Below are 22,597 nucleotides of genomic sequence, written 5' to 3' on the forward strand. Positions count from 1 at the left end.
GGGAAGGATGCGTGTGTGGTGGGTCCACGAGAGCTGCAAAACGCGGCTGACTTCCAGTGTCCTGGTGACTCAGAAAAAGCGCCTTTGCATAAAAGTTACCGATGACACATCAGTTCACTCTCTCTCACATAACCCTTCCCTTTTCCCTTCCCTTTTCTCTGTTTGCCCAAGCACCGCACTTTCCATCCTATTGTGAATTTGCTGCAATGAGGCTGGGAATAGGAGGTTGCCAGGAGTGCTGAGTGTACTCCACAGAGAAGTGCTGATTTATTCATCAAACCAGCAGTCTTATAAAGAAACTGAAAACTGCCACGGGGCATGAAGATGAAAGGCCTTATATGCTGACAGAAATAGAAATTGATAATACATTTTTAAAAGTTGACTAAATTTACTTTAATATAAAAACTTTAAAAATATTCATGCTTCATAACCTAGTAATCCTATATAATAAAACTTTAATATGCAAATTGACCGAACGGCAGAATGACCGGTCCCTATGATGCACACTGACTACCACGGGGCAGATGCTCAACACGGGAGCTGCCCTCTGGTGGTCAGTGTGCTCCCCACCACTCAGCCAGAAGCCAGGCTCATGGCTTGTGAGCACAGCGGTGGTGGTGGAAGCCTCTCCTGCCTCTGCGGCAGTGCTAAGGATGTCTGACTAAGCTGTCAGTCAGACATCCCCCAAGGGGTCCTGGACTGTGAGAGGGCACAGGCTGGGCTGAGGGACCCCTCCCGCCCCAAGTGCACAAATGTTGTGCACTGGGCCTCTAGTTTTATTTATAAGATATATACTTCTTGATGGAATAATTGGAAGTATGGAAAAATATTTAGCAGAACCCGTTTAATAGTACTATCATTGGCCCCGTGTATGTTCTTGGTAATAAGGTATTAACGGTTATGTGTTCAGTGAAAGAGACCAAATAGTAGGGCAATATTAAAAATCTCGCCTTAAAAAAATCCTGTTGGCTCACTAGTCATTAGGAAAATGCAAATTTAAATCACAATGAGATAACACCTGGTGCTTGTTAGAATGGCCATCATAAAAAAGACAAGAGGTAACAGATGCTGGTGAGGAGGTGGAGAAAAGGTACCCCACTTGCACGGTTGGTGGGACTATAAATCGGTTCAGCCACTATGAAAAACGGTATGGAAGAGCTTAAAAAATTAAAAATAGCACTACCATATGATCCAGAAATTCCACTTCCAGGAATATATCCAAAGCACTAACTCAAAATGATAACTGTACCTCCCTATTCATAGCAGCTTTCTTCACAATATCCAAGGCATGGGAAAAATTTAAGTGTCTTTTAGTGGATGGATTATTCAGCCATAAAAATGAGGAAATCCTACCATTTGTGGCAACATGGATGGACTTTGAAGACATTATGTTAAGTAAATAAGTCAGACAGAGAAAGACAAATATTGTATGATCTCACATGTGGAACCTAAAAATAAAAGCTTGTATGAAAAGACACCAGACACAGCCCTGGCTGGTTTGCCTCAGTGGATAGAGTTGTTGGCATGTGGACTAAAGGGTCCCGTGTTCGATTTCGGTCAAGGGCACATGCCCGGGCTGTAGACTTGATCCCCAGTAGGGGGTGTGCAGGAGTCAGCCGATCAATGATTCTCTCATCACTGATGTTTCTATCTCTCTCTCCCTCTCCCTTCCTCTCTGAAATCAATAAAAATGTATTAAAAAAAGACACCAGACACAGAGGATAGGGGGAAGGAGACGCTGGAGACAGGTGGTGAAAAGGTACAAAGGTCCAGTTATAAGATAACTGGGATGAACAACATGATGACTATAGCTAACATTGCTGTACCCAACACAGGAAAATTGTTAAGAGTAAGTCCTGTAAGTTCTCATCATAAAGAGAAAACAGTTTTTTTCTTTCTTTTCTTTTTATTATATGAGAATATGGATGTTAGCTGACCTTATCGTGTTAATCATTTCACAATATATGTAAAACAAACCATCATATCGGATACCTTAAACATATACAGTGATACATGTCAAATATTTCCCAATAAAACTGGGAAAAAAGTTCTGTTGAGATTAAGTGAATCTGACAGTGTTAATACATAGGTCATTTATTATCAAAGGAGAAATGTTATCCAAAGCAAGTAATTTGTTCGTAATACTGTATGAAAATATTTTTATATACAGATATAGTGTCAAAATTAAATATACACACTCTATTAATTAAAAGGCAACATATATTATTCTCTTAAAAATATACTTCCCAAATTGCAAACTCATTTAGACAAGTTTTATTACACGTAAATGACAGAAGAAACTCGGTACTATGGCTTAGCAGCCTTAAAACAGGTGACTTCCTATTTTGTGAAATTATTCTTTGTTTTCATTTTAGGACATTCTCTATGCCATCTACTGGAGGCAATGTGCTACACAGTCACAGACCTCTTAAAGCATCTTGGAAACCTTTACGTTTCTGCTTTAAGATACATGACTTGTTCTCTTGGGCATTATCCATACCTCACTGTCAACTCTGCCAGAAGATGACACTATCCACACTCATTGCATTATACTGATGCATAGTAGGCCATAAAGAAATAAAGCAAAGCTAATTTTTAATCCTTGTAACCTTTAGGTACACCACAGATTTTACATGTCTCCTGAACATTTTTAACAGGTCTAAAAAGGATTATTGCAGCTAATACCTTACATGGATCGTCTTACAAAAATCAGCCCCAAATTAACACCAGCTGACGCATGTGCACACACATAGGAAATAGTCCGTTGATTGCAGCATTTGGTTCCATTGTTTGTGTCCTTCTAGTACCACAGCATGTATTTCTCAATTGCTCTAACCCATTTTTAGCAAGTACATTCAGTAATTTCTGGGAGGTGTTCTACCCCGGAAAATTGCACGAGCAGATCAACTCTTGAGGGATGCAATTAAAGTTCACGTCTTTATTTTGTCACGCCATACGTTTCAATGTTCTTTAGTGCCACTCAAAATTTTATTCCAGCAAGTTTTTATCTTTTCTAGTAGTATCATGAGGAAACACATTTCATCCTGTTTTTTCTGTCCCTTTGAAGATTTTTTCTCTTCCTACAGAAATATGCAAAAAAAGTTTTAAGTTCACTTTGTTATAAAAATACATGTTTTCAAATATTCAATCTTTAATTTCCACCATCTTAGGTTCTACTGAAAATTCTGTGTCATGGGAAAGGAGATTCTTGCATCATACTTTAAACCTGTGATTTCTAACTCTAGTTGGGATGATATGTAGGAAATTCAAGGTTGTTGTGGTTTAAGATTTAGAATTCATTCAAGAGCGATGCCTGGTGGCTACAACAGTAGGACAAAAATGCCATTTAAATTTTTGTAAAGGTATTTGTAAATTACTCAATTAGGTTTTTTAATATGGGAAAACATATTTTTGTGTGGAAGAAATAGTTAGCACTGAAAACAGGCAGCGTATTTTAGCAAAGATGATGACTAAGGATCTACCTGAGTGAGCATGTGCCCGAAGGTCCACCCTACCATCGGTCCGCACGTGCCTCAGGAGCTAACTCTCATTTGTTGATGAAAATCCTACAGTTTCCTGTACAGCCTCTGGAGAGCGGAGAAAGAGGTACCTCCCATGGAAGAGAGGAGCAAGGAGCAGCCTTGCTGATACTCTTACACTCCCATGAGCCACTGGAAGTGGGGCTGGGACAGGGCAGGGACCCTTCCTGAGATTACAACCAGTCATTGGGTATTTTATAGGTCAGATGTGCTTCACATTCTTTCATTGTATCTACTTGACTCTATGAAATTGCTGATTTTGCCTCCTTTCACAGATGAGGGAAGAGCCGCAAGGAGGGTAAATAAGCCGCTATGGTCACATGTCAGGTAAGTATAATGACGGGGTCTTGAGCTCAGTTGTTCTATTTTTAGTTAAGGCACAGATTTGGGTCTCTTTCAGGTGTTTGTTGAATAACATTAACACACGGCCTTGAAATATCCATTAAAAATATTAGACAACGGATATCAAAGATAATTATGAAGGAGAATTTCTCATAGACTTTTTAGTGAGGGTCCCAGGACATATTTAAAGAGTACATGTTTAAGTTTATGTGACCAAGCAGATGGGAAATACATGGATGTGAGAATTTCATGACTTTTCTTCAGAGACCAAGAGTGAACATTCATTAAAAAGACAAAAGCCAAGAACCATTTTATTTCTATAATCCTGAGAACACAGATGGTATCTCCCTTCTATATCTTTCCCAGTTTTTCTTGTCTGGTGTTGTTCTCATGTCCTTTCTTTTTTAAAAATTACATTTATTGGGGTAGACATTGGTTAATAAGATTATGTAGGTTTCAAGTGTATGTTTCTATGATGCATTGCGTGCCCACCACCCATGTGTTCTTACCCAGAAGCCCTCAGTGTGTTTAAATTGCTCATGTGTTCATTTCAACTCTGCTAGTTCAAGTGGGATTCCTAGGCTTCCTGAGTCCCAGGTAAGCAAGCTAGCTCCTTCTCTAAAAGGAGCACGGGATTTTCATGCTCCCATGTATCTATTGCTCAAATGACATCCTATCTAATAATAGACAAACATGGTAATTGACCATACCTTCGCTGCGCCTCTCATTGGCTAACCAGGGAGATATGCAAATTAACCACCAACAAAGATGGCGGTTAATTTGCATATGCAGGCGCGAAGCGGCGGAGCGAAGGCTTGAAGGCGGCTCTGGCTGGAGCAAAGGCCTGGGTCCTGGGGGCCAGAGGAAAACCGGTGCTGGCAGCCAGGGGAAGGGAAGGCCTATTGCACGAATCTTTTCGTGCAACAGGCCTCTAGTTATAATAATAATGGAAATATGAAAGGAGAACCCATCACTCTTATGAACCAGGTGCATCCATTTTTACATGTCCTTTCCTAATTAATATTGATATCAATTTAACCCCTTTCCCGGCAGAAACGTGTATACTCGTTTTCACAAAATGTTCTTTTTCAGTCGTCGACGAGTATACTAAGAAAATATGGTAAAAAAATATGGTTTATAGGAAGACGAGTTACAAACTGTTTTCATAACCAGCATCAAAAATACTATATAGAACCAAAATAAAAAAATTAGTCTGAAAAAGAAACGTTTTTAACAAAAAAATTGTTGGGGAAGGGGTTAATGTTTAATCAAATTCATTATCCTGAGTTTTTCATTCACATTTATTTTTATATTGCTATATAATTTTGTGCAATAGTATCTGTTAGTATAAATATTTAATACTAGAGGACCGGTGCTTGACATTTGTGCACTGGAGGGGTGGGTCCCTCAGCCTGGCCTGTGCCCTCTCGCAGTCCGGGACTGCTTGGGGGAATGTCTGCCTGCCATGGAGGCAGGAGAGGCTCCTGCCACTGCTGCTGTGCTCACCAGCCGTCAGCCTGGCTTCTGGCTGAGTGGCACTCCCCCTGTGGGAGTGCTCTGACCAGGGTCTCCTCCCTGGTGGTCAGTGTGCATCATAGCGACCGGTCATTCCACCATTCGGTCTATTTGTATATTAGCCTTTTATTATATAGGTTAAGTAATATAAAGATGATCTATAAATGTAGAATATTCACATACACCTATAGTATATATTGAATACTCTGTACTAATAAAATAGGTATAAAATAGGTTCTCATGTTAAATTTTTATTTCTTTACTAAGGAATAAGGATGGCTTTTTTTCTTCATATGCTTGTTTTCTAGTTTACTTTCTCCTATATAGTTAATTCATGTTTTATCTATTACCTAGTGATGTTTCAATTTTGTTGCTTTCTAAAAAAAAATCAATGCTCTGATATTTCCCCTAGCTTCTTTTATTTTAAAATAGTGGTTTGGATGGTGGGCACATGATGCCATATTCAAATTTTGTAACATAGAACCCTTCACATGAAACCATGAAACCTATATGTTCATGTTGACCAATGTCAACCCAATAAAATAAAAAAAATGATATAAGGTAAAATAAAATAGTGTTTTTTAAAGAAAAAAACAGTTTAAAGGGATGCAATTTCAAAGAAGTACCTTCTTGCTACTTTTAATAACATTATAAAGTATTTTCAAAACCAACTATAAAAAAGAAAATTCAGAGAGAAACATTAAGAAATTAAGTTAAATAAAAAACTGATAAAGGAAGAAAATTATACAATTATTCTCACCAAATTCTTAGTGGGTTGGACTTCACCCAAGGAAGGTTGTTTTTTTTCTTTATCCTTAAAAACAAAGTTACATTTACAACATTGAATATTAATTCTTTATTGCTTCTCCCATTAATGTTATTGCTAATTCTTGTATATTACTCTCAGCTCATCTAATCTTTTTGAGAATCTACTTTCAATTATTTGTTGTTAGCAGATACTCATTTCATTTAGAAGTAGAATACAGGCATACCTCGTTTTATTATGCGTCACTTTATTGCACTCCCCATATAATTGCATGGTGAGTTTATTTTTTTTTATTTTACAAATTGAAGGTTTGTGGCCACCCTGCATTGAACAAGTCTGTCATCACCATTTTTCCAACATTAGTTTGCTTTGTATGTCTGTGTCACATTTTGGTAATTCTCTCAATATTTCAAGCTTTTCCATTATTATATTTGTTATGGTAATCTGTTATCAGTGATCTTTGATGTTACTATTGCAATTATTGTGGGGCGCCATGAACTGTACCCACATAAAATGGTGAACTTGACTGATAAATACTGTGTCCTGACCAGCCATTCCTCTATCTCACTCCCTCTCCCTGGGCCTCCTCATCCACTGAGACACAAGTAATAACCCTACAATGGCCGCTAAGAGTACAAGTGAAAGGAAGAGTTGCATATCTCACTTTAAATCAAAAGAGAGAAATGAGTAAGCTTAGGGAGGAAGGCATGTCGAAAGCCAAGATGGTTTGAAAGCTAGGCCTCTTGCTCCAAAGTTAGCCAAATTGTGAAAGCAATAGGAATGTCCTTGAAGGAAATTAAAAGTGCTTACTCCAGTGAACTGATGAATGATAAGAAAGCCAAACAGCCTTATTGCTGATCTGGAGAAAGTTTTGGTGGTCTGGATAGAGGGTCAAGCCACAACATTCCCTCAAGCCAGAGTCTAATCCAGAGCAAGGCCCTAACTCTTCAATCCTATGAAGGCTGAGAGGTGAGGAGGCTGCAGAAGGAAAGTCTGAAGCTGCAGAGGTTGGTTATGAGGTTAAGGAAAGAAGTCCTCTCCATAACACAAAGTGCAAGGTGAAGCCGCGAATGCTGGTGTAGAAGCTGCAGCAAGCTATGCAGAAGATCTAGCTCAGATAATTACCGAAGATGCTGCATTAAACAACAGATTCAATGTGGATGAAACACCCTCATTTGGAAGAAGATAACTAGGACTTCCACAGCTAGAGAGGGAAAGCCAAAGCTTGGCTTCAGAGCTTCAAAGGCTGACTCTTGTTAGGGGCTAATGTCGCTGGTGACTTTAAGCTGAAGCCAGTGCTCAGTTTCCATTCTGAAAATCCTAGGGCCCTTAAGTATTATGTCCAATCTACTCTGCCTGTGTTCTTTAAATGCAACAAAGCCTGGATGACAGCACATCGGTTCACAACACGGTTTGCTGAATATTTTAAACCAATTGTTAGGACTTACTGCTCAGGAAAAAAGATTCCCTTTGAAATACTACTGCTCATGGACAATGCACCTGGCCATCCAAGAGCTCTGATGGAACTAGACAACCAGTTTAATGTTGTTTTCATACCTGTTAACATCCATTCTGCAGTCCATGGAACAAGGAGTAATTTCAACTTGCAAGTCTGATTATTTAAGAAATACCTGTCAAGCCCTAACTGGTTTGGCTCAGTGGATTGAGCGTCGGCCTGCAGACTGAAGGGTCCCAGGTTTGATTCCAGTCAAGGGCATGTACCTTGGTTGCAGGCATATCCCCAGTAGGAGGTGTGCAGGAGGCAGCTGATAGATGTTTCTCTCCCATCGACGTTTCTAACTCTTTATCCTTCTCCCTTCCTCTCTGTAAAAAATCAATAAAATATATTTTTTTAAAAAAGAGAAATACCTGTCAAAAGGCTGTAGCTGCCATAGATAGTGATTCCTCTGATGGATCTGGGCAAAGTAAATGGAAAACCTGGAAAAGGATTCACCATTCCAGATGCTAGTAAGAACATTCATGACTCATGGGACAAGGTCAAAATATCGACATTAACAGGACTTTGGAAGAAGTTGTTTCTAACCCTCATGGATGACTTTTTGGGGTTCAAGACTTCAATGGAGGAGGGAACTGCATATGCAGTAGAAATGGCGAGAACTAGAATTAGAAGTGGAGCCTGAAGATGGGACTGAATTGCTGCATCTCATGACAAAGCCTTAATGGCTGAGAAGTTGCTCCATAGGGTTAAGTAATGGAATCTACTCCTGGTGGAGGTGCTGTGAAGAATATTGAAACGACAACAAAGGACTTAGAATATGACATAAACTTAGTTGATAAAGCACCAGCAAGATTTGAGAAGAGTGATTCCAATTTTGTAAGAAGCTCTATGTGGGTAAAATGCTATCAAACAACATCACATGGGACAGAGAAATCACTCATGAAAGGAAGAGTCGATTGATGTGACAAACTTCATTGTTGTCTTATTTTAAGAAATTGCTACAGCCTCTTCAACCTATAGCAACACCCCACATCAGTCGGTAACTATCAACATCAAGACAAGACCCTCCAGCAGCAAAAGATTACTACTCAAAGGCTCAGATGATGTTTAGCATTTTTTTGCAATAAAGTATTTTTGGCATGTACATCTTTAGGCATAATGTTATTGCACACTTAATAGACTACAATGCAGTGTAAACATGACTTTTATATACACTAGGAAACAAAAAATAATTCAGCGACTCGCTCTTTTGGGGTGGTCTGGAACTGAACCCACAATATCTCCGAGGTATGCCTGTATGAGGATGAGGGAAAGGAAGAAGCAAGAGAAATTATCTTCTGAATGCCCTGGATCCTGCAGGTATGCCCAGCACTGTCTTAATGCCTGTGAGGCATGAAAAACTAATATATGGAGGTGGGGGGACATCTGCAATGTTTTCAACAATAAAGATAAATTTAAATAAATAAATAAATAAATAAAGTAAAAAACCTAATACAGAAGGGTATAGTAACAAACAACACTAGAATTTTAATCAATATGAAAATAAAGTCATCATTAAATTGTGAAATCCTGACCATACATTTTATTGTGCTTTATCTATCAGAAGCAAAATGAAATAATCAATAGTACATGCAGACCTGACTCACGAGGAAAAGTCAACGTAGCTGACTGTACTTAATATCTTACCTTATCATTTTAAGAAAAATGCAGATTGTATCAGGTTAGTTAATTTTGTGACATAATTTTATTTAATTTTAAGAATAAATCATTTGTGTTTTCCTTCTTGACAGTTAGTTGATTTTGGAACATGGTGATCCATGCAAAGCTCAGCACATGAGAGAAGGAAATGCAAATACATAGCATACCCATAACCCCTACCCTTCTTAGGGGAAGAGGTGATATCACTAGTTTGTCTGCAGTTTTTCAGTTGAGCCTTGACTTGAGGCTAATACACAACATGGTGTTTCCAACAGGCATTACTAAGCATTTGGATGTGTAAGCAACAATGAACCTATTGGCCTTTCTTGCACTAGACAGTAGTTTGATATCACTATGAATAAGGATTAAGAGCTGGTAGGCTAGACTATGAAGTCTTCATGAATCTTGAGTGTGGCCTTGAAGGATGTAGACCAGGGCAGATCAGAATTATAGAAAAGAGACTAACATACGTAAGGGGACAAAATGGGAAATAAGTTTGGCAAACCCAGGGCACCAGGAGGAGACTGGCTGGCACTGTGTACCTAACACATGATAAGGGAACTGGTTCAGCTTACGTCATCTTTGTCATCACTACCAGGAGGGCGCAAAAACAGTTTTACCACTTGAGCTGTGGGCAACTACTGGTTTTAAAAAATAACACACAACCCTTTTTCTATCCTAAAAATTTTCTTTTAAAAAATCATAAGAAACCTTTTGGCTTTGTGTGGCAGCTGGTAAAATTCCTGAAGAGAAGGTTAATTGTAATAATAATATAACACTTATCGAAACCTTTTTGATCCTAAGCATTTTACATGAGTTATGCCATTTAATCTTCAATAGCCTATAATGTATACTATTATTTTCCCTTCATTTTATAGATTAAGAAACTTTCTACACTCAAGATAATCTTTTCCAATTTTTTTAATTTTGTTTGCTTAACAACCGCTAGCAGGCAGTAGGGAAAAATTAGCCCTATACTTATCAAAATTATTGAAACAAAGAAATAGAAAATTGTTGGTCATATACACTGAGTGGCCAGATTATTATGACCACCCCATCAGGACTTCGTTGGGCCACCTTTTGCCTTCAATACTGCGGCGATTCTTCTTGGCACTGACTCCTCGAGATGTTGAAAGGTGATGCGAGGAATCTGACACCAGGCCTGATGAATAGCACTGTCAAGTTCTGTGAGATTTGATGGTTGTGGAACCAGCTGCCTGATGGCAATCATGCCAGGAAAACATGCCCCAACCACAACACTGCCCTCACCAGCGTGAAGGGTTGTATTCGTGCATGTGAGGTGCATGCTTTCATGCTGTTTCCGCCAAATTCTCACTCTGCCATCTGCATGATGCAACTGGAAACATGATTCATCGGACCACATGACTTTTTTCCAATGCTAGACTGTCCAATCCTTGTGTTCCTGTGCGAATTGGAGACGTTTTATCTTGGTAACAGCAGACAGCAAAGGTGTTCGAACAGGCCTTCGGCCCATACGATGCAGTGTACAGCTAATTTGCCTACAAACATCAGGTGGTCATAATAATCTGGCCACTCAGTGTACATGCCCAGTGTTAATGAGGAAGATATTTGTTAAATACATTTTACCTGTTTTATTTGCTATGAGTTTTTATAAATCTAGACATATGTGGATTAAAAATATTAATAAGTTTTAGTGATAAAAATTTACCTTTCCCCACCCCACTTATCACACTAGCCTCCTTGAAAGTTGTTAAGGCAATGAAATATGCATTCACTTTTACTCCCCTTTTAGAACTATTGATTTGCCCTAGCCAAGAGAAAAATAGGTATTTTCAAGTTGCGATCTTCCTCTTCCAGAGTTGAGTAAATGTATTTCAAGATTAAGTTATAATAAGCACTTAGATTCTATGATGGTGGATCATTAGAGAATGATAATATCTCTAATAAAACTATAAGGGGAGTAGTTTATACTTTTGTTCAAAATAAATAGTCCTCAGCTTACCTTCCTGGTGCAGTTCAACAGTTTTAATGTGCCCTGTGAAACTATTGATAAGTGGAGCTTGAATTCCTCATGGATATTCATTTTAAGAAATTGCTTCAACTTGCGAGCAGCAGTTTTTAAAAACGTAGCTTCCTATTACAGAAAAAAATCAGAAGGGCTGTGGTTCAAATAAAATATTATGAAATGAAAAGCTTTCTTAAGGATCCTAAAGCCAGAACCCTGTTGCTAAGCAATACCCCACCTCCACCCAGCTTTCTTTTCCAGTTAATCACATGACTGACAAGTAACTGGACTGAAACTGTGGCCTAGAAGCTGACAGCCTGAAGGGCCTGGAACTCAGTTTAATGATTAGCTTTTAAAATTCTCTTTCTCTGTAATGTATGTATGATCTTACCCCTTGTGGGTGGGCACATAACAAGTTTATTTAATTTTAAGCAAGATAACCAAGGGAGAGGTCTTCTGGAAGCAACGACAATGAAAGGTATGTGTGGCTTTCTTATTGTTATGATGTTGTACATTTTGAGCTATGGATGAGTAGCTGGTAATAGGAAAATAAAAAGTGATATTCACCTAAAACAAATCACACTGTAATTATAGAAATTTTAAAAATAAGAACTTATGACTATAGACTATTAGATGCCATAAGGTTAACTCAGCTATTATTTTTTAAAAAGACTGTTGAATACCACACTGGTTTTTGTGGAAAGAAATCACACAAGCGTTTGTTGAAAGTTTTACACCAACTAGAAGTTGTCGTGGTGTGAAGATTAGCAAATATTAAAAGAAAACAATTTCTAAATGCCTACAACTAAATTATGCCCTAGCAAGCATTTTCCTTCATAAAGATTTCAGAAATAAGAGATGTGTGTCTCTTTGAATTCAACAGTTCTAGCATTTTATAAGTGAAAAGTGAAATGCTAAAGTAAACATATTTATCAAATAAGTGCAGGACTATTTGTAAAATAAGAGTATAAAAGAACACCACAGGATGACTTAATAGATCAATGGGAACTGCCTGCTTAGAGCCAAAAGAATAAGTTATTAATATAATCAATATAATTATCTAACAGCTACAAAAGCATATAAGCTTCTATGAAATCAAGCTCGAATGACATACAAACTCCAAATAATTATCATTACCTTATCATCATCACATGAATGCTTTTTAAAAAAGTTAGGTTCATTATTCAGGCAATTGCTATCATTTTCTCTTATCCTGTCCTGTAATAAATAATATAAAATTAAATTATTAAACTGGGTAGTTTTCTAATATGGAGTAATTATAAAAATAACAACGTTATAATACTTGGTAGTTATATGTACATTTTCAGGAAAATACCTTTAGCTTGGCTTAGCTGACTAGGCATGAAGAATAGTTTCTATAGTTGAAGAATAAACAAGTATATACACAAAGCCTCACAGACACAGAGCTCCCTCCCGACTCCATAGTTTAACCCCAGAAATCACTGAAAGAATCTGACTCATTTAGGGAATAAAAGCACCTATTTTAGAAGTTATACTATAAACAGAAAATATTGTAACTTTGAGATCTTAAAGTTGAAATGCATTTAAGAGATTATTTGGCCCAATTTCCTGCCACTATCAAACAGTAAAAAAGGGAATTTTCATTAGAATGAAGGGAAAAACTCTTGAGAGAGTAAAGTAGAGTCATTCTGCAGCATTTTTAACAATCCAACTTGTTTGGGATGGTTGAGGTGGGCATTTGCTAAGAAACAATGGAATGGCATCTGTGTGTATTGTAACTAGCCTATATAATCAAACTCTAATATGCAAATCGACTGAATGGCAGAATACCAGTCACTATGACTCACACTAACCACCAGGGGGTAGACACTTAATGCAGGAGCTGCCCCCTGGTGGTCAGTGTGCTCCCACAGGGGGAATGCTGCTCAGCCAGAAGCCGAGCTCATGGCTGGCAAGTGAAGCAGTGGTGGAGGGAGTCTCTCCCACCTCCATGGCAGTGCTGAGGATGTCCAACTGACGGCTTAGGCCCAATCCCCAGGGTCCTGGGTGCCAGAGGGAAGCCAGTGCCAGCAGCCAGGGGGATTGGCCCTAAGCCGTCAGTTGGACATCTCCTGAGGGCTCCTGGACTAGGTGCAGGCTGGGCTGAAGGCCCCCCCCCCCGAATGCATGAATTTCATGCACCTGGCCTCTAGTTTGATCATAACTAGTAAGAAGTTGAACCGACTAAAGAATCTGGAACTCTTCTTATATCCATCAGAAAAGTGAGGTCACAGGGCAAACTGCTGCCCCAAATATTGGAGGGACAGACAGGTGGATACAATAATCACAATGTACAGGAGCAAAAACCTCATGGGAAACAGTGCTGGGGTAGGGAAACCTCAACTACAGTTGGTGAATTAATTGCTGAAAGCTCAGAGTGGACAAGTCTGAGAGCTAAAGACTCTAAGAAGATCCTATCATCGGGTGCGGAGGGCGAGGGGGGGGCATTTTCCTGAATTTTACCTGCAGGATTTTTATGAATTCCTCACAGTGAATATCTGAAAAAAATCGCTTTATGCTCCTGGCAAAGGGAGGGAAGGAAAACCATTCTGAAATATGCCAGAGTATTATGTTCTTTTTCTTTTCCAAATCTTTATTGTTGAAAGTATTTCACATGTCCCCCTTTTTCACCTCCATTGACCTCTTCTAGCCCGCCCCCTATTGTCTGTGTCCATGGATTATGCATATATGCATACATGTTTTTTGATTGATCTCTTCTCACCCACCCACCCTTCACGGTCTTCCCTGAGATTTGTCAGTCTGTTCCATCTTCTATATCTCAGGATCCATTTTGTTCATCATTTTATTTGGTTCATTAGATTCCACATATGAGTGAGATCATGTGATACTTGTCTTTCTCTGAGAAGCTTATTTCTCTTAGCACAATACTCTCCAGGTCTCTCCATGCTGTCTCAAAGGGGGAGAGATCCTTTTTTACTGCTGCATAGTATTCCATGGTATAAATGTACCACAGCTTTTTTACCCACTCATCTACTGATGGGCACATGGGCTGTTTCCAGATCTTAGCTACCTATAATAACAAAATGGTAATATGCTAATGAGACATGATGTCTTCTGGATGTCCTCCCTGACAAAGCGGGGGCCCAAGGGAAGCCAGCCTGGGTCCCGGGTGTCTGCGGGCAGCCAGAGGAGGGAAACAGCTGGGTCCTGGGTGCCAGAGGGAAGCCAGTGCCAGCAGCCAGGGGAAGGAAGGCTTACTCTTGCATGAATTTTCGTGCATCGGGCCTCTAGTTGTAAATAAAGCTGCTATGAACACAGGGGTGTATACATTCTTTCGGATTAGTGTTTCAAGTTTCTTAGGATATATTCCTAGACCTTCTTAGTTTCCTTTGCTCTAGGACAGGGGTTCTCAAACTTTTTAAACAGGGGGCCAGTTCACTGTCCCTCAGACCATTGGAGGGCCGGACTATAGTTTAAAAAAAAACAAACTATGAACAAATTCCTATGCACACTGCACATATCTTATTTTGAAGTAAAAAAACAAAATGGGAACAAATACAATATTTGTATTTGTATGTGGCTCATGGGCTGTAGTTTGAGAACCCCTGCTCTAGGGGATGTATCAGCAAACATATTGCTACAAGAGATATCTGAGATTTTGTTGCCTATGGTTTCTTCTAAGATTTTTATAGTATCAAGATTTACATTTTAAGTCTTTTTCCATGTTAATTTTATTCTTGTGTATGGTGTAAGTTGGTGGTCTAGTTTCATTTTTTTGCACATCCAATTATCCCAACACCATTGATTGAAGAGACTGTCTTGACTCCATTGTATGCTTTTGCCTCCTTTGTCTAATACAGTGATTCCCAAAGTGGGCGCTACCGCCCCCTGGTGGGCACTGCAGCAATCCAGGGGGGGGGGGGCGGTGATGGCCACAGGTGCATTTGTTTTAACTTTTTTTGTATTACCTTTCTATTCTGAGTTCAATAAATAGTTTCATAATTTCAAACTTCAATGTTTATAATTTACACCTTTCTTTACTATATTTTATGAAAAAGGTAGAAACATTAATACATATATCTTTCTGTTTAATTGCTATTAAAATTAAAAAAATTAATTTCCAGGGGGCGCTGAGTAATATTTTTTCTCAAAAGGGGGGGTTGGCCAAATAAGTTTGGGAACCACTGGTCTAATATTAATTGAGAGTAATGGTTTAGGTCAATTTCTGAGGTCTCTTTTCTGTTCCATTGATCTGTATGACTGTTCTTGTGAAAGTTCCAGACTGTTTTGATGATAGTGGCTTTGTAGTAAAATTTGATATCTGTTATTGTGATCCCTCCAACTTTGTTCTTCTTTCTCAAGATTCTTGTAGCTATTCAGGGGCTTTTTGGCTTCCATATAAATTTTTGAGGTATTTGTTCTAGATCTGTGAAATATGCTATTGCTTTTTAATAGGTATTTTAGTAGGGATTGCATTGAATCTATAGATTGCTTTGGGTAGTATGGTCATTTTATTTATGTTAATTCTACCAATCCAAGAACACGGTATATTCTTCCACTTGTTTATATCTTCTTCTATCTCTTTCTTCAACTTCCTAAAGTTTTCTGAGTATAAGTCTTTTACTTCTTTAAGTTTATTCCTAAGTATCTTAATTTTTTCTTGCAATGATAAATGGGACTGCTTGTTTAGTTTCTCTTTCTGAGAATTCATTATTGGTGCATAAAAATGCCATCAATTTCTGGGTGTTAATTTTGTATCCTGCTACATCGCCAAATTCCTTTATTAAACCCAATAGTTTTTTGGTGGAGTCTTTAGGGTTTTCTATGTACAGTATCATGTCATCTGGGAATAATCAGAGTTTTACTTTCTTCTTTCTAATATAGATGCCTTTTTTTTCCTTCTTCTTGTGTGATCACTGTGGCTAAGACTTCCAGTACTATGTTGAATAAGAGTGGTGAAAGCAGACATCACTGTCTTCTTCCTGTTAGAGGAAGTGGTTTTAGTTTTTTCCCATTGAGTATGATGTTGGCTGTAGGTTTGTTACATATAGCTTTTATTATGTTGAGATATGATCCCTATATTCCCACTTTGCTGAAAGTTTTTATCAAAAAAAATCACCCCTATCTTCCCTCTGAGGTTTGACGGTCTAATCCAGTGGTTCTCAACCTTCCTAATGCTGCAACCCTTTAATACAGTTTCTCATGTTGTGGTGACCCCCAACCATAAAATTATTTTCGTTGCTACTTCACACACACACACACACGCAATTTATTTATTCATGCCTGGGTTGTGGGCTTGATCCCCAGCTTGGGGCATGCAAGAGACCAAGAGACATCCTATCAATTATTCTATCATTTAAATTTCTATCTCTCTCTCCCCATCCTTTCCTCTCTCTGAAAACAATAAAAAATATATTATAAAAATTGGGTGTTAGATTTTGTTGAATGCTTTTTCTGCATCTATTGATATGATACTGTGATTTTTGTCTTTCAATTTGTTTATGTGATGTTTAATGTTTATTAATTTGTGAATATTGTACTTGTCTTGCATTCCTGGAATGAATTACACTTGCTCAAGGTGTATGATCTTTTTAGTATATATCTGGATCTGATTTGCTAATATTGAGGATTTTAGCATCTATGTTCATCAGGGATACTGGCATGTAATTTTCTTTGTAGTGTCTTTATCTGGTTTTGGAATTGGGACAATGCTGACCTCATAAAAAGAGGTTGGAAGTGTTCCTTCCTCTGGGATTTTTTTGGGGATAGTTTGATTAGGATAGGTATTAGTTCTTTGAATGTTTGGTAAAACTCCCCTGTGAATCCATCTGGACCAGGGCTTTTTAAAAAAAATACATTTTATTGATTTTTTACAGAGAGGAAGGGAGAGGTATGGAGAGTTAGAAACATCGATGAGAGAGAAATATCGATCAGCTGCCTCCTGCACACCCCCTACTGAGAATGTGCCCGCAACCAAGGTACATGCCCTTGACTGGAATCAAACCTGGGACCCTTCAGTCTGCAGGCTGGTGCTCTATCCACTGAGCAAAACCGGTTAGGCAGCAGCAGTTCTCAACCTGTGGGTCGCGACCCGTTTGGGGGTCGAATGACCCTTTCACAGGGGTTACCTAACACCATCAGAAAACACATATATAAGTACATATTATTTACAGTAGCAAAATTACAGTTATGAAGTAGCAATGAAAATAATTTTATGGTTGAGGGTCAACATGAGGAACTGTATTAAAGAGTCGTAGCATTAGGAAGGTTGAGAACCACTGGGTTAGGGCGAGGACCAGGGCTTTTGTTTGCTGGGAGTTTTCTGTTTCAATTTCATCGGTTGTGATTGGCCTATTCAGGTTTTCTGACTCTTCCTGATTCAGTTTTGCAGTATTGTATTTTTCTAGGAATTTGTCCATTGTTGTTGGCATCTAGTTGTTAATAGTATTTTCTTTCAATCCTTTGTATTTCTGTGGTGTTAGTTGTTACTTCACCGCTTTCGTTTCTGATCTTATTTATTTGGGTGCTCTCTCTCTGTTTCTTGATGAGTCTGGCTAAGGGTCCATCAATCTTGCTTATCTTTTCAAAGAACCAGCTCTTGGTTTCATTGATCTTTTGTATTTTTTTTTCTTTTTGTCTCTGTGTCATTTATTTCTCCTTGACTATTTAGTATTTCCTTCCTTCTACTTACTCTGGGCTTTTCTTATTCTATTTCTAATTTTTTAAGTTGTAGGGTTAAGTAGTTTATTATTAACTAGTAGCCCTGTGCACGAATCTGTGTGTCAGTAGCTCGCTGCTGCTCTCCTGTAGCTCTCTGCCCTCTGCTCTGCCCTCCGGTAGCTTGCTGCCCTGCCCCCTCCTGTAGCTCTCTGCCGCCTGCTTGTAGCTCACTGCCTCACCCTCCTGCTGATCTGATCATGACATGGTTCGTCATTACACTTCACGGCATAATAACCATTTGCTTATTGCATCTTTATTATATAGCATTTTTCTTAAAAATTTCCCTCTCAAGACTGCGTTCACTGTGTCCCATTGATTTTGGGCTGCTGTGTGTTCACTTTCATTTGTTTCCAGGAAGTTTTTGCTTTCTTTCTTGATCTTATTGGTAACCCATTCATCACTTAATAACATGCTATTTAGCCTCCATATGTCTGAGTGTTTTTACTGCAGTTGATTTCTAATTTTATTACATTGTGATCTGAGAAAATGCTTGATATGATTTCAACCTTCTTGAACTTGTATAGACTTGTGCCCTAACATGTGGTTTACATTTGAGAATGACCCATGTGCACTAGAGAGGAATGTATATTCTGCAGCTTTGGGGTGAAATGTTCTATAAATGTCAATTAAATACATCTGATCTAGGTTGTAATTTAGAGTCTCTGTTTCCTTGTTAATTTTTGTCTGGAAGATCTATCCACTGAAGTCAGTGGGGTGTAAAGTCTCCTACTATGATTGTATTGCTCTAAATCTTTCCTTAAAGTCCTCCTGAATTTTTTATTTTTATATGTAGTCACTGCTATATTGGGTGCATATATGTTTAGCTGGGTTATATCCTCTTGTTGGATTGAGACTTTTTAGTATTATGTAGTGACCTTTATTGTCTCTTGTTATGGCCTTCATTTTGAAGTCTATTTTGTCGGATATGAGTATTGCCACCCCAACCTTTTTTTTAATTTACATTTGCATGGAAAATGTTTTTCCATCCCTTCTTTCTCATAGTGTGTGTCTTTTGTTCTGAGGTGGGTCTTTGGTAGACAGCATATAATTGGGTCATGTTTTTGTATCTATTCAGCTACCCCATGTCTTTTGATTGGAGCATATACTTCATTTACATTTAAGGTTATTATTGATAGGTGCTTATTTATTGCCATTTTAATTCTGTATGCCAATGTTTCTCTTCTCATTACAGCAGTACCTTTGGCATTTCTTACTGTGCTGGTTTGGTAGTGATAAACTTAGTTACTTTTTTTTCCCTCTGGGAAGATCTTTATTTCACCATGTATATTGAATGATAGCCTTGTTGGACATATAAACTTGGTTTTATATTCTTGCTTTTCATTACCTTGAATACTTCATGCCATTTCCTTCTGGACTGTAGAGTTTCTGACGAAAAATTAGCTGACAGCTTTATGGGAGCTTCTTTGTAGGTAACAAATTATTTTTCTCTTTCTGCCTTTTAGAGTCTCTCTTTGTCTTAAATTTTTGGCATTTAAATTATGATGTGTCTGGACATGGGCTTGTTTGGGTTCTTCTTGCTTAGGACTCTCTGTGCCTCCTGAATGTGTGTGATTTTTCCCTTCAGGTTAGGAAAGTTTTCTGCCATTATTTCTTCAAACATGTTCTCTATCCTTTGCTCACTTTCTTCACTTTCTTGATGCCTATTATGCGAACATTGTTACGTTTCATGTTGTCCCACAGCCCCTTTAAGCTGTCCTCCTGTTTTTTTTCACTTTTTTTTTTCTTTTTGGTTCTCTGATTAAATGATATTTTTCTACCTATCCTCTAATACACTGATCCAATTCTCAGCTTTCTTAAATCTTCTGTGCATTTCTTCCAATGTATTCTTTATTAATGCTATGTCATTATTTCCAACTGTTTTTTTTTCATAATTGCTACATCTTTTCTCATGCTGTTGAGCATCCTTGCCATCATTATCCTGAACTTTATGTCTGATAAATTTCTTATCTTTATTTATTTTATCTTTTATTCTGGAGAATTCTCTTGTTCTTTCATTTGGGGCTTTTTATTTGTCTTTGCATTTTGGCTGCCTGTTTGGTTTTGAGTCTCTGTATTAGGTAGATATGCTATGACTCCCAATCTCTCGTGCAGGGCAATGTCAGATGCTGTTTGTGACTGGCCCTGAATACCTGTTTGAAGCTATCAGCAATGCACAGCTTGTGACTCCCTCTGCTAGGGCTGTGGGAACCTTTGAAAAGGACCAAGATGTGCAACAGTGTCTGCTTTTCTTAGCCTTGGGCCCAGGATGAGATCAGGCAAAACTCAATGCCTCCAGAAATCTGCCTCTGCCTGCAATCCCATTGGCACTCTATCTGGATTAGCTTCAGGCTATTGACCACAGGGTGGGGTGAGAGGTCTTCCAACAGGGTTGGCTAGCTGCCTTTTCCCCAGGCAAAAATCACCTGTATAGCAAAGGTCTACAGGAGAAAGATATAACTCTTCAGCACGAGGGAAAGATTCAGCACAGGAAACCAGGGTGACTGCCCTCTGGACTCAAATCCCACAGCTCCCAACCTTGGACTCTCTTCATGCAGCTCCAGTCCACTCTGCCCTCCCTCTGCCAGAGCCCAAGGAGAGAGGCTGCACATGATATTTTGTGCACTGGCCCTTTAAGAGGGTGCCTGCATTTCCAGCCTTCTTTCCTTGGTAGATAGCAACCCTGCTGCTTTTCACAGCCAATTGTTGTATGGGCACCTCTCTCAGTTTTGGTGCTCTGGGATGGGGAGCCCAGCTTGGAGTTTAGATCCCAGAGTTTTCAGTGGGGATGCCCCTTGCAACACACACAGCTGAGATATTCCTCTGGAACTTCAGCTGCTAACTGTAGGAGCCCAGCCAGCCCTCTTGTGTTTCTGCCCCTCCCACTAGTCTCTATGCAGTCTCCACTTTACATTCTTAGTTATCAGAATTCTCTCTAGTTAGTCTTTAGTTGATTTTTCAAGGTGGTTTTTCTGTATTTTAGTTGTATTTACAGTTAGGTCCTAGGAGAGTGTTGGTGTAGCTTCCACTTACTCCACCACTATTTTGGAAACCCTCCTGAGAATTATTTTCTTAACAAGGTCTGCTCTCAGGAGAAACTATAACCAGAGCCTAACGTACTGGGGTTTTATCACAGCCTAATCTATATCGTGTAAGGAAAATACCCACCTTAGTCCCCTCTAGCCATTCTGTCTCACCTATGGGTGGCAAGTACTGAGAAACACTAGTCAAGTTACAGCCCAGGGGCACAGACTCATAAAAAGACTAAAACCTACTCAGGGACCATGAGATGCTTCCCTTCTCCCAACAGTTTCCACTCCCTTACTAAAGCCCATTTACCACACATCTTTTTACCCAGTACAACCTGTTCACATTTCAACAAAAGTTACCAGGCATACGAAAAGGCAATAAAAGTACAATTGGAAGAGACAGAGCATTTATCAGAACCAGAGTTTGATATGGCAGAAATGTTGGAATTACCAGATACTGTTTTTGAAGTCCTGGCTGTCTCATTAAGAAAAGAAAGAGAAATAGAAGGTATACAAATTAAGAAAAAATAAATTAATTAAAAACCTCCTGGAACTAATAAAAAACAATAACTATGATTAACATGCCAAGGACTTTAATAAGGAAAGTAGAAAATAGAAAAGGAAAATAGAAAATGTATAAGACTGAAGTGGGAATTCTAAGAAAGAAGCATAAGAAATTCTACAGATTAAAAAAACTGTAATAGAATAATGGGCTCTTTATTAAACAAACATGGCTGTGGAAAGAATCTCTGAACTTGAGATATGACAATGGAAACTTCCAAAACTGAAAAGTAAAGAGAAGAAAATACTGGGGGAGAAACAAAAGTGAATAGCTAAGAGCTGTGGACACCTACAAAAGTGTGTAATATATGCACAGTGTAAATATCAGAGAAGAAGGAGAAAAAAAAACAGAAGCAGTATTTGAAGCAATGGTAACTGAAAATTTTCTCCAAATTAATGTCACACATAAAACCACAGAACAAGGAAGCTCAAGAACTACCAAGTAGGATAAATGCCCTAAATCATATACCTATGCATATCACACCCAAAGTTTAGAAAATCAGAGATTATGGAACATTCATGGGAAAAAAAGGTCTGGGGTGGGACCTTACTTATAAAGGAGCAAAGAATTATAACCAACTGATCCTCAGAACACATGCAAGCAAGAAGAGAGCCCAGTGAAATGTTTAAAGTGTTGAGATAGAAAACCAACAACCTAGAATTCTGTACCCCAAGAAATTATGCTTTAAACGCTTTCCTAAGGTCAGAAACAAGGCAAGGATGTTCTTCTCACCATTGCTTTCAACACTGTTTGGTAAGTCCTGGCTGACTCAATAAGAAAAGAGAAGGTAGGAGAAACCAAGATGGCGGCATAGGTAAACACGTGAAATTGCTGCCTTGCACAACACTTTAAAAATATAACTAAAAGACAAAATGGACATCCTCCAGAACCACAGGAAGGCTGGTTGAGTGGAAATTCTACAACTAGATGGAAAAAGAAAAGCACACTGAGACTCAGAGGAGGTGCGAAAATAAACTGCAGAGGTATGGAGGTGCACGCCG

At 38.6% G+C, this 22,597-nt stretch overlaps 1 protein-coding gene across 2 annotated transcripts in view; it reads right to left on the minus strand.

Annotated features, from left to right (window-relative positions):
• Positions 1–1,886: 1,886 nt before the first annotated feature.
• Positions 1,887–22,597, minus strand: part of IL7 (interleukin 7) — a 50,798-nt gene continuing 30,087 nt past the window's right edge. The window contains exons 2-5 of one of the 2 annotated variants that reach the window (XM_015568721.1): positions 12,444–12,524; positions 11,304–11,435; positions 6,157–6,210; positions 1,887–3,080 (exon numbers count right to left, since the gene is read on the minus strand). In XM_015568721.1, coding sequence (XP_015424207.1) covers positions 2,961–3,080; positions 6,157–6,210; positions 11,304–11,435; positions 12,444–12,524 — 387 coding nt within the window. In that variant the 3' untranslated portion in view covers positions 1,887–2,960. The remainder of the gene's footprint in view (positions 3,081–6,156; positions 6,211–11,303; positions 11,436–12,443; positions 12,525–22,597) is intronic. The other variant, XM_015568724.1, reaches the window with a different exon arrangement.

The sequence above is a fragment of the Myotis davidii genome, unplaced genomic scaffold, assembly GCF_000327345.1.
Source record: "Myotis davidii unplaced genomic scaffold, ASM32734v1 scaffold452, whole genome shotgun sequence".
Lineage (NCBI taxonomy): Eukaryota > Metazoa > Chordata > Mammalia > Chiroptera > Vespertilionidae > Myotis > Myotis davidii.